Source organism: Ascaphus truei, chromosome 20 (genome assembly GCF_040206685.1).
Source record: "Ascaphus truei isolate aAscTru1 chromosome 20, aAscTru1.hap1, whole genome shotgun sequence".
In the NCBI taxonomy this organism is placed as follows: domain Eukaryota; kingdom Metazoa; phylum Chordata; class Amphibia; order Anura; family Ascaphidae; genus Ascaphus; species Ascaphus truei.
Genome location: NC_134502.1, coordinates 19682440 through 19696961, shown reverse-complemented (window position 1 = coordinate 19696961; position 14522 = coordinate 19682440). Strand labels below are relative to the sequence as shown.

The 14522-nt window shown below is 41.2% G+C and overlaps 2 protein-coding genes across 2 annotated transcripts; both read right to left on the bottom strand.

Annotated features, from left to right (window-relative positions):
* Window positions 1-469: 469 nt before the first annotated feature.
* Window positions 470-1393, bottom strand: LOC142471374 (olfactory receptor 6B1-like). The gene has a single exon (XM_075578184.1). The coding sequence runs from the start codon at window positions 1391-1393 to the stop codon at window positions 470-472; it is 924 nt and encodes a 307-aa protein (XP_075434299.1).
* A 12116-nt stretch (window positions 1394-13509) lies between these two features.
* LOC142470980 (olfactory receptor 6B1-like) lies at window positions 13510-14478 on the bottom strand. Its single transcript, XM_075577782.1, has one exon. The coding sequence runs from the start codon at window positions 14476-14478 to the stop codon at window positions 13510-13512; it is 969 nt and encodes a 322-aa protein (XP_075433897.1).
* Between the last annotated feature and the right edge of the window lie 44 nt (window positions 14479-14522).

Genomic DNA, 14522 nt, shown 5'->3' with positions numbered 1-14522 from the left:
ACTACAATACAGGAAATATAAAGTCACGGTGAAGCTATGGTACAGATGCTTTATTTTACCAAATGTCGTATGGTACAGATGTAGCAAGCTTTATTTTACTTACTGATAATATCGAATTTTACGTTATAAAGCAGACTTTCCATAGGATTTAATGCCATCATAACGCAGAATATCACAGAATATCCCACCATAATGTGTCAGTGATACCAATAACAATTTCTACATTTGTACATGTGCTGAATCCAGGGCAGAGCTTTCTTATCATATAACTATCCAGTGAATCTTCCCATTGGGAGCCGGGACACCCTGGATTCCATCTCATCAGTAAGAGGTCATCTGTCTTCAAGCCATGCAGTGTCTACTCCAGAGGAAACAACACAAATGCAACTTCAATCATCTTACCATCTTTACAGTTCGAAGAAGTTCATAGGTTGGGTTACCTCCCTCTCCTTTCATGCAAGAAGACTGTTTAATTGTGAAACATTCTCCTCAGAGCTGCTCTGATCTCCTGATTCCTCAGGCTGTATATGATGGGGTTGAAGAATGGAGTCACTACCGTGAACAGCAGAGATAGGACCTTGTTTATGTTAAATGAGTGGCCTATGGATGGAACACAGTAAATAGTAATCAGTGTCCCATAATATGTGCAAACCACCGTGATGTGAGAGCTACAAGTGGAGAAGGCTTTCTGTCTTCCAGTGGTGGAAGGGATTCTGAGGATGGAGAGGGAGATACATACGTAGGTCACAATGATGAAAGTAAATGGTAAAATAGCTACAGGGACAGTTAGCACAAAGTCTTCAATTTCTATAGAGGAGGTGTCTGAGCAAGAGTATTTTAGAAGAGCAGTAAAATCACAGAAAAAATGGTCAATGACATTAGGGCCACAGAACTGTAACTGACTGATTGGAATAATTATTATTAATGACACCAAAAATCCTAAGAACCAAGACCAGATTGCCAGCTGGAGGCAGAGCTTGAAATCCATAATGGTGGTGTAATGCAATGGGTGACAGATGGCCAGGTATCGGTCATAGGACATCACTGTGAGAAGGAAACACTCTGTAGCTACAGTTGAACTAAAGAAGTGAAGTTGACTGATGCAGCCAGCAACAGACATGGTGCCACCTTCTCTCCATATGAGGTGCAGCATGTTGGGGACAAGGTCTGTGGTGAGCATGATATCAGAAAAGGACAAGTGGACCAGGAAGAAGTACATGGGAGAGTGAAGTTTGTGACTGACTGACACCAATATAATGATCAGGAGATTACTACTTAAGGTCATAATGTAAGTCATGAGGAACACAGTGAAGAGTAAAATCTTGAAGCTATGAAGATTCTGGAATCCAAGAAGCAGGAATTCTGTGACTTGGGTTTGATTCTTCCCAAACATCGCCTAATAACAGAATAAACAAAAATTACTTCTTCGATACTTGTGATATGCTAAGATGAGAGGTAGGTAAAGATTTAAATAGAAACCATTCCAATGTCCCTCTCTTTATCTCAATCTTGCTTACCCCCTGCACTCTTCTTCTGACTGTCTCCTTTTCCCTCCATTTGTCTCTACTGCTCTCTTTCATTTAAAAAAAATTCCCCTCAATGCCTCATTCCTGTAGAATTACTTTACCCTCAATAGATAGAATACAAAGCTACATGACTCCAAGCTTTCCAAACTCTTGGAAAACAGCTTCAAGTTGGAAAATGTGAATCGCCTGGAATCTTGACTACAGATGTAGAGGAAAGGTCCATATGGGACCTGAAACATTGTTTCTCCTTTGTTCTTGGCTGTTACAATAAATGAAGAATTGCATTGTAAACTTGTGAGCTTTATTTTGTATCTCTGTCCTAGAGGGGACCTGCATTTTGAGGAATTTGTTCCTCCAGATAACTCAACATATCCCATTAAAACTCATAAAAATCCCAGCGTTTCCCAAACACGACATATCAATTAACAATGAAGCCCCAACGCACATTCAATTTGACAAATTGATTAGTTCATTACTGTTTAAAAATAATAATAATTGTTTGTTCTTGTATAGCACTGCTAGTTTTACGTAGCGCTTTTTGGTGCCTGAGGCACAGGGAGATAAGGTGAATAGCCCAAGATCACAAGGAGCCGACAACGGGAATAGAACCAGGTTCCCCTGCTCCAAACTCAGTGCCAGGCAGTGTTTTTACTCACAGATCCACTTATGTTTTTTCTATATTTTTTGTTCTCATATGCAAAAGTTGGCCAAAACAAGCCTGAAACTACTCAAAGAAGATCCCATAAGCAGGTCCTACACTACCAATTTTATATAGTGTCTCTTGTATTTCTTCTACTGCATCCCACGTAATTGGCTATATTTTTGGTTTGTTTCCTCTTTTCTCTTTGCAGTGGAAGAAAGACAGTATAAAATGTGTATACTGCCAAATAACCTGCCAATGGGGTCTACCATCACATGGTCGCAGTCTTCAAATGTTTTGGCCAAAGGATTGAATCAATCGACCAATATTTATAAGAAGAAAATATATAGAAGAAAATATATAGAAAAAAACAAATAGTCATCAAGGAAATAATTGGTCATATTGGATGCGCATTGAGGCTTCTCCGTTTATTGTAGTATACTTGAAGTAACTTTCAATGTGGCACTCCGATGGTCACAAATAAATATATACATTACATATAAAATATTGTGGGTCAGGGTTTTGAGCTTGCTAAGGTTGTGTATAATATACCAATTACTGATTGAGTTTTTTTTTTTTTTACAAAACTGTGAGAAAATAATGATACAGGGAAATTAAAGGGAATTTTATTTGCTAGTATATAATTAATAATAATATAATAATTGTTTGCTATTGTATAGCGCTGTTAGTTTAACGTAGGTCTTTTCAGAGACAATTTTGCAGACACAGTCCCTGCCCTGTAGAGCTTACAATCTGCTTTTTGGTGCCCAAGGAACATAGAGGAATATAGACCCAAATGTAATATTAAAACCACTATTTTTACTCTGGCTATATACTTACAATTCTACTTATTAAAATCCCACCCCTATTGCAAAACAGATTCATTTGACTTACCTCAGTATCCAACACTTACCTTATATATAGTGTCTACTCAGTCAGTATTAGGATCAGTTTTTTCAGAGACTGAGATTAGCCTTCACTTGTAAATGTCCACAGTGAGATTTATGTATCAAATAAATAAGACTTTGAAATAATAATCTGTTCTTTCTGTTAATCCTATAATATGGGAGCATCTTCTAATGCCGGGCAAAGTGTCTGTCACTGGCAGACTGTAATGTTAACAACACCCAGATTGCTAGAGGTTTTTATACTCTCTATGCAGTAGAGAACAGTCCTTGTGATACTCAAAGTACAGAATTCCACGGAGACTTCATCAGGAGTATTGAAAGTCATTCTATGAGGAAAACATCAACTCCCCACCCAATCAGTAGCCTTACAGAACTTTGCTGCAGTTTGGCATCTCCATCTTGCATATATTTTTACATTTCTCCTGCTAAATTAATTTCAGGTTATACTGAAGAGACCTGAGAAGTTGTAAAAGCTCTACACATAATAACACAATTTATGAAGGATCAGATATTTTCTTTGTATTACTTTTATTTTGTTGATGTCTTTCTTCTACTGATCTGGCCTCAAGAACTAGACACAACAACCCATCTTCCATTAGTCTTAGCGATTCTTTAAGACCCTAGGACTAAGAGGAAGAGTTGGTTAGGTGATGAATCAATAGCGATGGTGGGAAAATATTAAACATGTGTCTACTTTATTTAAGTATGTATAACGTTATCTGAAATCATTAACTTGAGGTTGAAAATTATGACCACATGCATAATTGTTAATGCGCATGTTTATGGGGTGCCTGAAATTTAGGAGAGCATATGATAATTACGTGTGCCTCATCATCAGGCATCCCAAACACACTGACTCAAGCCCTATAAAGTCAGGCCCTGAGTGAAGGGCAACATAACTGCCGGCCAGGTTGAGTCTGAGGGGATGGACCTAATTGTTGCTAGTTTGGGAATAGATGACAAGTTCTCCATTTCAGGATCAGTCCAGAGGAAAAAGCTCCAGTACCGTTGGGGTTCCTTGATCATGGCCCATGGGAGGAGGAGCACAGGTCAGTTTGGGGCTCTGTTGGAACAGGCGGTAGTGGAGGAAGCCTGGATGACCAACCTGAGAGAAAAATGGAAAGAAGAGGTGCAGCATGGCTGCTGGAGAGGATCCTCAGTCATTGAACAGCAGCCGCGGAGGTAGGCCTAGAGGGAGAGAGAGAGCAGGTTCAGGAGGTCCCTTGCTGCAGTGCCAAGAAGAGGGGGAGGATCCCATGTTCATGCAGAGGGAGCATTGGGCATGCGATTCGTGGAGGTGTTAGCATGCAGTCAGCAACAGGTGGTGGCTGTGATGTTGAGCACCGGTCTTTGTTTGTGGGAATGGAGGAGGGTCAATGGGAGAGAAGTGGTCCAATTCCCTGGAAAGGCTTAGCCCATTGGATGGACAGAGGGCAGTGTTTGATAGGAAGGAGCCGGCTGGAGGTGGGAGTGCAGGAAAGCACCCCATGTTGGCCTTAATAAGGCAGGCAGACATTTGGGAGATGGTGGATGTAAGGAGGAGAGCAGAGGCTTACAGGTGGCAGGGAGAGAGGCAGCCCCTGTTTGGGAGGAGTAGATCCAGATAGGGGTTTCTATGTTCTGTTTCTGGGGATGAGGTTAGCAGTGTGCACATGGTGCGGGTACAAGCAGAAAGGATATTTCTTTCAGCATGAGGGGGGAAAGGGTGGTAAGGTCACTGTGCCAGGACCAGCTCACCAGTAGAAGGAGTAAAAGGATTTATGGATGTGAGGTGACGCCAAGGAAGCTGCCGGAGGGCTGGGGGATCATGGCCCAGTGGTGGGGCTTGCGAGACCAGTTAGTGTGGCTAGATCAGTCAATAGTGAGTAAGTCATGCAGGCATTGATGGAGTTGATAGCCAATTGGGGTCAAGGTGTCAGCGTTGACAAGTGAGTGTTCTTGGGCATGTGGTGAGTATTGAGGCACGAAGGTGCTTCGGTGGGGGAGGGCTGTGGCGGTTAAAAGCTCTAGGTTGAGGGTGGAATGGACCAAATGGGGTGGTCTATTTTGGGTGGATGCAATGGTAGTTTCTTCATCAGATGTGAAAGTGGGCCAACTGGGGTAGCCAGAGGTGAGGAGAACTGGGCACAGGCGACACTACTAAAGATGCTGGAGACAGGGAAGCAGGGGAGAAAGGCAAGGAAGGGGAGGTTAAAAGTGATGAATAGTAATTATCGAGGCTGTGAATTTTTGTGTTACAAGTACATTGCAGGTGAATTTATCACATGAGGTGAAGGATAGAGTGTGAAAACGGGAGTGTGTGAAGATTTTGCTTTTCTCCCCAATTTTTTAGGAACCTTCAACGCTAAAATGAAGGATGAGAAGTCAGAGTAGAAGGCAGGCTACTAAGTATTTTGGGAATTGGTTGCAGGCATTCACCATCATAGCTAGTTTAATTTTGGGAAGGCATCAGAAAACTGTTTGGTGCTTTTTAAGTATGTTGATACAATTTGAAGGGCTTGTAAGCTTTATGGGGGCTCTGCTTCATGGGAGTTTGATTGGGAATTTTGCCAGAGGATTGTGTTCAACAAGCAGTGGTGCTGGGATATGAAGGACATGAACCTGTGGATGTCACTGATGATACTGCAGAGAACATCTCCCTTTCAGGGAGGGGCTGGAAGTCTTCAGCACTCAGGGCAGTCTGCCATGGACATAAAGGAGTGTGCTGGGCAGTTCCACCATGTGGGTGGAAACTTAAGTTAATGGAGATGCACTGGGATGTGGCGTGGGTCAAGATCAAAAAGGAAGTCGATTTAGGTAGGATGGTGGGTCAATTCCAATATTCCCTGTTCATGGGATGGAGGATATCCCCCTAACCCATTATCCATTCCACAAGGTTTCCATCAGCTGAATCGTTTCACTGTGAAAGACAAAATTAGGAACCAACTTACCAACACTACTAACAATAGCATACAACAAAGCGAACTACCTAAAATTAACCTGTGAAGTGCCAGTACCTAAAATAGTGAAGATAGAACAGTGCACAGAATAACTAAAATAACTAATAATATATAATTATATAAATGCCACAATTGCTGGGGAATTAGCCCGACAATAGTGGCTACTAAACAAATCCTAAAGTGATGTGTAAATCCTCTATCAGAATGGCAACAGAAAGGACAAAAAACCAAGTCTACTCAATGACTTGTACAAATATGTAACAGAAAAAGAGAACAAAATCCTTGGCACAAGTGTCAATAATACCAGTCCCAAATGATGGGCGTGAATCCCAAACGGTCACTTCAATATCTGGTAATTCTGCGGGTACAATAAAGAGAACAGAGCATTGCGCAGTAACTTCTATGGCGTAAATCGCTGTACGTTTCAAGTGCCTACTTACCGCATATAAATGAATCACAGGCAATGAGTTAAGTCTTTGGTTCAATCAGAGGGCTGGATCCTTGAATGACACACAGTATCCAACAGATGTGTATCCATGAATCAATAAAATAACCATAGCATGATACGTTGATACTATTTATTAAAATGCGCAAGACAAAAAGTATACTTACAATGTGTTGTCTTGGCACGTAATTTAAAGATGTCGTCCGTAGCTTGATTCTCCGGAGCACAGCGCTAGCAGCTGGGGTTGGCATCACTCCTCTCGCCACAACTCAAGATGACTCCTCCCTGATGATGTCATCACTGCGTCAATAGCTCCGCCTCAGAGCTGACGAATACAAACAATCTCCACCCTACGCGTTCCTTGACTTGGATTGTCACTTCCTCATTTGAATTGGAGCTCTACTATCCCTAATGGCTATTTATAGCCTAAACACATTAACCCTATGGCTACCTTGTGATATTAATGTCAAAAGGACACACACGTGGTTATGCACCATTAAACCAAAGGTAGGTCTTTGTTGGTGACCCCTGTGATGGGGGATCAGGGACCAGGGGTGGGAGTTGCTAGAGTGGTGAGTGTGACTAGATTTGATGGTAGGGAGTCATTCATGAAGGTCTTGAGGGAGTTGATAGCAATTGGTATCAAAGGGACAGTGTAGCAATCCCCTCGGTCAATGTGGGTTTTCTCGGATAGCTGTGAGTACCAGGATGGCAGCGGGTGTTCTTTGGAATGGTTTTGGGGAGGGTTTTTGAATTCCCTTTAATGAGGCAGAAGTGGCTCCTTGTGGAAGGAAACGTAAGTTGCTTGGGATGCACCAGGATGTGAGGAGGATCAAACTGAGGAAGGAGGTCAAGTTTGGTAGGGGGGCGGATCCATTCCAATTTTCCCAGATCGAAGGATTGAGGATATCCAAGAAGGTTCCAGACTCATTTCAGCTTATTCACAAACTTTTCCTTTCCAGAAGGATTGTAGGCAATGATGGGATTGACAAGATTTATGTAGGGTGTAGTAGGGTGATGGTTCAGGGGATTCCTTCCCCTTCATGTGTCCCTGACGCCCCACGCTCTCCTAACCTCTCTGTTCCTTCCCATGCCAGCCTTCCTTCTTTTACCCACACCTGTCCCTCTCCAGTAGCCTCTGACGTCATCCCAGCACCACTGCGCGTTCCAGTTCCTTGGCTCGTTCTGGACTACTCTGCTCTCTGTTGCCCTTGAAACCTGCATACGAACTCTACCTTGCTGACCTCTGTAACTCCTGGACTTTGGCTTACGATCTTGACAACTCTGACTTCTGGATCCCTGGACACTGGCGCACGGACCCCACTACTCTTACTCTGTACTCCCAAGGTGTTGCAAGTATCACTAACTATCTTTCAACAGGCCCGGCAACGCCATACCAAACTCTGTGGGTGCGTGGTAATAACCTTCCCACCTCAGTATTGGGGTCTTGCCAGGTCTGCGGGCATACGGGCGTGACAAGTAGGCATCGTTTGACAGGGCGCCAGTTGGAGATTTTCTGGTGAAAGTGGACATTGAGTCCATTTTTGTTTACATCAAGTGCACCCCTCTTTCTTCTATCTTCTGGTATGTAGGTTAGAAGGCAAGATGTTGTGAATGTGTGCCTCCCTATGAGGTGTGGAATTTCTTGTTATTATTTTTTAACCCTGTAGCTTTCTTTTTTACACAAATATATTTATATATAGTATAGTGGGTTTGCGTTTTGAGCTTGCTGACACTGTGTGTGTTTTAAATGTCAATTGGCTACAATTGCTGGGAGGTTTGAGCCTCCTCCACCTAGATTTTAAGATCACCAAGCCCACATTTAATAGCAAGTCCTGTGATACACTTGTGAATGACCAGTCCATTGAGACATTCTTCCTCCATTAGAGAGATGAAGAGAATGTTTACAGGTAGTGTAGGATCTGCAGAAAGGGGTTTACTGTGACATTGTGGCAGGCTTATAATGCTTTGGAAAAGAATTTAACTAAATGACCATTACTTATGAGAAGAAAAATATATTATTTACCTATATAATTTGTCAGATTAGATGTCTCTATATTTCAAATTAGTGTACATTATCACATACACACACATTAAATATGCGCATTTGCAGACTGTACTGTAAGCATTTAATTATTTTTTATTAATAGTGTACAGTAAATAATTTCACAATTAATTTACAGAATTCAAAATGTCAAATCATCAGCATGAAGATTTCAATGGAAGACTGAAACATTATAATTTTGAACCCTTTTAATACTGTTGCGATATACTGTATACATTATTAGACATACAGTGTCCATTATTTAGACATTATTTAGACACTTGTATACCATATTTTTAGAGTAGTGGGCACATACTGTAGAGATATACTGTATACATTATTATACTTTAATACACTGCAAAATATTGCAAATGCAAGATGACATTTTTTTTTATAAAACAGTACTGTATGACAGTGTTTGGTTTTCACATTAGTGCTGGGGCTAGCTGTGGCATTTGTTCACGCTATTAAATGGCTGTTTGCTTAGAATAGACAAAGCCATCAACCTTCCCCTAGTTTGTTTCTATCAAGTGGGAAAAATCCCACTTGCAGCCACAGAGCCTTCTCACTAATTTTCTATCTTTGCCTCATGTGTAGAGAAACTCATCCCCCACACTTTCCCTCTGAAATTCTCCTCCCTGTTCAATGATGCGCATAGCCTATGCGTTGCATAGACACGCATGCCCACATAGACAAAGTATAGACACAAACCTGCAGCCTGTATTTCAGCAAGTGGCTGGGAGTAACATATATATTTACCGTGGCGGAAAAAAGTTTGTGAACCATAATGATAATTATGGAAATTTCATAGTTTTTCTATAACTTCTTGAATCTAATGGAATTTCCAATAGGGTTTATATTAAGAAAAAGAGAGAACACAGGAGCGCACCAAGGTAAGGGTTTATATTAACCAATTCCATGTCTTTTGAAACAAAATTATGTATGAATTAGACAAACAATGATTAATTAGGGTCAGGGTATGTGAAACTGTAAGTGAGTCCCTGGTTTTATCAGCTAAATTAAAGGGGATAATTAGACTCAGGTGTTTAAATAATTAGGTATATCTTTAGGTGTTAGAGTCCCCACCCTATATAAACATCAGAAACTTTGTGAGTTTGGTCTTCACCATACACGTGTGTGGAAACACGTCATGCCACGGTCAAACTAAATTTCTGAGGAACTCAGAAGAGCAGTTATTGATGCTCAGCAGTCAAGAAAGTGTTACAAAACCATTTCGCCTTGGCTAAGGTGAGTATTCATGGCTACACTTTTAGAAAAAGACTGAACAAGAATGGTGTTCATGTAAGGATAGCAAGGAGGAAACCACTGCACACTTAAAAGAACATTGCTGCCCATCTGAAGTTTGTCAAAAGGCACATAGATGATCCACAACACTTCTGGAACAATGTTCTCTGGACAGATGTCAAAGGTAGAACATTTTTTGCGCAATGAGAAATGTTATGTTTGGTGAAAAACAAAACTGTGTTCGAACAGAAGAATATCATTCCAACCGTCAAGCATGGTGGTGGGTGTGATGGTTTGGGGTGGCTTTGCTGCCTCAGGACTTGGATGGATTGCCATCATTGACACAACTATGAATTCTACATTGTATCAGAAGATTCTAGAGAATAATGTCAAGCCATGCATCTGTGAGCTAGAGCTGAAGCTGAAGTCAAAGTGGGTCATGCAGCAAGACAATGATCTTAAACATACAAGCAGATCTAGTCAAAGTCCGGATCTAAACCCCATCAAAATATTGTGGCAGTACCTGAAGTGAGCTGTTCATGCAAGGAAGCCCTCAAATGTCACAGAGTCTAACTAGTTATGTCTGTTAAGAACAGCTCTCCTTCCATTAGAGAGGTTATGAGAGCTTAATGCAGGTGCATCAGTGTTAGGACCTACAGATGGGTCATACCGTGAAGTGGTTGTAGGCTTAAAATACTTTGGCCAAATAATTGAACTAAATTACCCCTTGCTTATGAGACGATATACAGATAAGTATTTACCTATAAAATATGGCCAGTTAGATGTAGCACTAGGCCTTTTTTGAAGTGAAATTCTTTGGGCACACCCACCACATGAGCAAAATTCCCTGGCAGTAAATGGAGTTGATGGTGACGGAAGTGATGTCACTGCTAGCAGAAGAAGCTGTCAGTGTTGCCAGCTTCAACCTGGAAGAGTCACCGGAGAGGAGGAAAGCAGCGCTGGACATACACACACCTTCCCGAGTGAGCTGCCGAACACCTGCTCCTCCACGAGTGAGCTGCCGAACACCCCACTCCCCATCCCCACGAGTGTACCGTCGACAGTCACCGGAGTGGACACACACCACCCCCCTGAGGGATGTGCCGAACCCTCCCCCCCAAGTGGTGTAGCGATCCCGCCACTTCCCCCCTCCAAGTGATGTGCCGTTTCCCCCCTGATTGGTGTGCTGAACCCCCCCCCTCCCATACCCACTGTGTCCCCACAGCACCGCCAGACAGAGGAGGGGGGAGAGAGCACTGTGCACATTGTGTCTACGTGGCATCACCGTCAGAGGGAGGGGGTGAGAGAACCCTCAGTGTGCTGTGTCCACGCTGCAGCAGAACTGCCAGGGGGAGGGGGCAGAGCACTCAGCGCACCATGTTCCCCCTGCAGCAGCACCACTGGAGGGAGAGCGCTCAGCATGCTGTGTCCCCATGGGAGGGAGGGGAGAGTGCTCAGCGGATCGTGTCCCCGCAGCAGCACCGCCAAAGGGAGGGAGGGGTGGAGATAGCACTGGGAGAATCTGCAAGACACACACTGACACATACACACACACAGTGATACACACGCACACTGACTGACACACACACCCCGACTGCCGCACAGACACCCGACTGAAATGCACACACACACCCAGACTGACGCTCACACACACACACACACACACACACTGACTTATGTGCGCACACACTGACTAACGCGCACACATACTGACTGACACGCACACACACACTGATGCGCACACACATACTGAGGCGTACGCACACACAGTGACACACACACGAGGAATTCAGAGTTACTATAAATATAGAAGTGCAAATAGCAAAACACACGTTCTAAATCAAACTTCTTTGAATTTTGGCACTGAAATTGTGTTTTGATTTTAAATTAAAAACATCACCATCAAAAATAAAATTTTGTGACAAAACAGTGACAAAAGACAAAGAAGTTTCAATTAATGTAAAATGCGCGTGCTCGGAACACACACTTTTTTTCTATTGTTGAATACATGAGGACACAATCTTAGTAGCACTTGTTTTGACACAATATATACAGTATGATGTGGTGGATTTTGGTTCTGAGCTTACAGGGGCTGTGTGTATTTGTTATTGGGTTCACTCCAATACAACTTTTCTTAAGCAAGACAAAATATATGTTACACCGTTTACACAGTATCTCAATGTATATCTCAATACGTTCAGTGTCAACCTCAGACTAATGAACATTTTTAAACAATTACATTCACCACAATGTTGCATTTACAATGATTTTTTATGTATGTTTTTGTGTGTGTATCTATATTTATAATGTGCACACAGTGTTCACGACACATTACAAAAGAGACAATATAATACAGAGAATTCTAATACAATAAGTGCAACAAACAAAATCAAACTACAGTATAGGAAATAAAATATCTGCACTGAAGAACTTGCAATCTAAGTGATACTGTATGTTGGAAGACTTACAAACAGCAGGTGTTTATTCAAACTTTATCCTGTAAGTAATAACAAATGCAAAATTGTGGTTCCATCCTCCATTTAAATGTTGCACATACGTTGCTGCAAGAATAGCAATATTAGTATTGAATTGAGCATGTGATTAATTTATGCATATTATATACTGTATCATACATTTTTGGCATATAAAACAGACTTGACATGCCATAATATGAAAATGTATATACTGCACAGCTTAATGCGCACAGCAATATTTCAACAACTGCTGCCACAGTTGTTAGAAAGAAAGCCAGTGACTATGTGATGTAAAATAAAAAGCACTTTGAGGATTGATAAGGAAAAGCATACAGTATACGGTATAGACAGATTGTTCTGTTGTATCTGAAACACCAGTTATATACTCTTTATGGAACTTGCTGCACAGCAATGTATTCACTTACTGAATCAAATGTCAAATGCCTTATTGACATATATAAGCATGGAAATGAGTGAGATGTTTAGAGCATCTTTCTAATTGAATGTGTACAGTCCATTTCTGCCTTTCTTAATGAGTCTAAAGCACCAATCATCTCCAAATTAATTAAGTTTAAAGAATTATTAGAGCTATTCCTGCACACAAATACATACAGTCGATATACATTTCCAGGATATTATATTTATTAAATCACATTTTGGTGGTGTGATTGATTTTAATATAAATAATACTAATAACAATATGAATAATATTAACAATATAATCTATGCTTTAAACATATACATAAATAATATTAATATCGCAAATGTTATTATTACTATCTATATTATTACAATGTATACTTATCTTATCCATATTAATTTTGCCTATACAATTAATATCTCTAGTGACAATAATATACATTAACTACAATAAATGGAATATACAAGTCTGGTGCGCTTGTGTTACAGATACTTTAATTTACCAAATGATGTATGGTACATTTGTAGCGAGTTTTATTTTACTAACTGATAAAATGCATTTCACGTTATAAAGCAGAGTTTTAATAGGATTTAATGGCAGTGATAACGCAGAATATCACAGCAAATCCCACCATTATGTATCAGTGATGCCAATAACAATTTTTACATTTGTATTTGTGCTGAATCTTGTGCAAAGCTTTATTATCATCTAACTATAAATTGCACCTTCCCATTTGGAGCCGGGACACCCTGGATCCCATCTCATCAGTTTGAGGTCATCTGTCTTCAAGCTGTGCAGTGTCTTCTCCAGAGGGAACTACACAAAAGCAACATCAATCATCTTACCATCTTTACAGTTCGAAGAAGTTCATAGGTTGAGTTGCCTCCCTCTCCTTTCTGCCAAGAAGACTGTTTTATTGTGAAACCTTCTCTTCAGAGCTGCTCCGATCTCTTTGTTCCTCAGGCTGTATATTATAGGGTTGAAGAATGGAGTCACCACCGTGTATAGCAGAGATAGGACCTTCTTTATGTTAAATGAGTGGCCTATGGATGGAACACAGTAAATAGTAATCAGTGTCCCATAATATGTGCAAACCACAGTGATGTGAGAGCTGCAGGTGGAGAAGGCTTTCTGTCTCCCAGTGGTGGAGGGGATCCTGAGGATGGAGAGAGAGATACATACGTAGGTCACAATGATGAAAGTAAATGGTAAAAAACCTACAGGGATAGCTAGCACAAAGTCTTCAATTTCTATAAAGGAGGTGTCCGAGCAAGAGTCTTTTAGAAGAGCAGCAAATTCACAGAAGAAATGGTCAATGACATTAGGGCAACAGAACTGTAACTGATTGATTGGAATAATTATTACTAATGACACCAAAAATCCTAAGAACCAAGACCAGATGGCCAGCTGGAGGCAAAGCTTGAAATCCATAATGGTGGTGTAATGCAACGGGTGACAGATGGCCAGATATCGGTCATAGGACATCACTGTGAGAAGGAAACACTCTGTACCCGTGGTGCAGCAATAGAAGTGAAGTTGACTGATACAGTCAGCAACAGACATGGTGCCACCTTCTCCCCATATGAGGTGTAGCATTTTGGGGACAATAACAGTGGTGAGCAGGATGTCAGATAAGGACAAGTGGGCCAGGAAGAAGTACATAGGTGAGTGGAGTTTGTGACTGACTGACACCAATATAATGATCAGGAGATTACTACTTAAGGTCATAATGTAAGTCATGAGGAAAACAGTGAAGAGTAAAATCTTGAAGCTGTGAAGATTCTGGAATCCAAGAAGCAGGAATTCTGTGACTATGGTTTGATTCTTCCCAAGCATCACCTAATGACAGAGTAAACACAAATTACTTCTTCGATACTTGT

Coding starts and splice junctions, on each gene's coding strand:
- LOC142470980 (XM_075577782.1), bottom strand. CDS start 14,478: ATGCTTGGGAAGAATCAAACCATAGTCACAGAATTCCTGCTTCTTGGA.
- LOC142471374 (XM_075578184.1), bottom strand. CDS start 1,393: ATGTTTGGGAAGAATCAAACCCAAGTCACAGAATTCCTGCTTCTTGGA.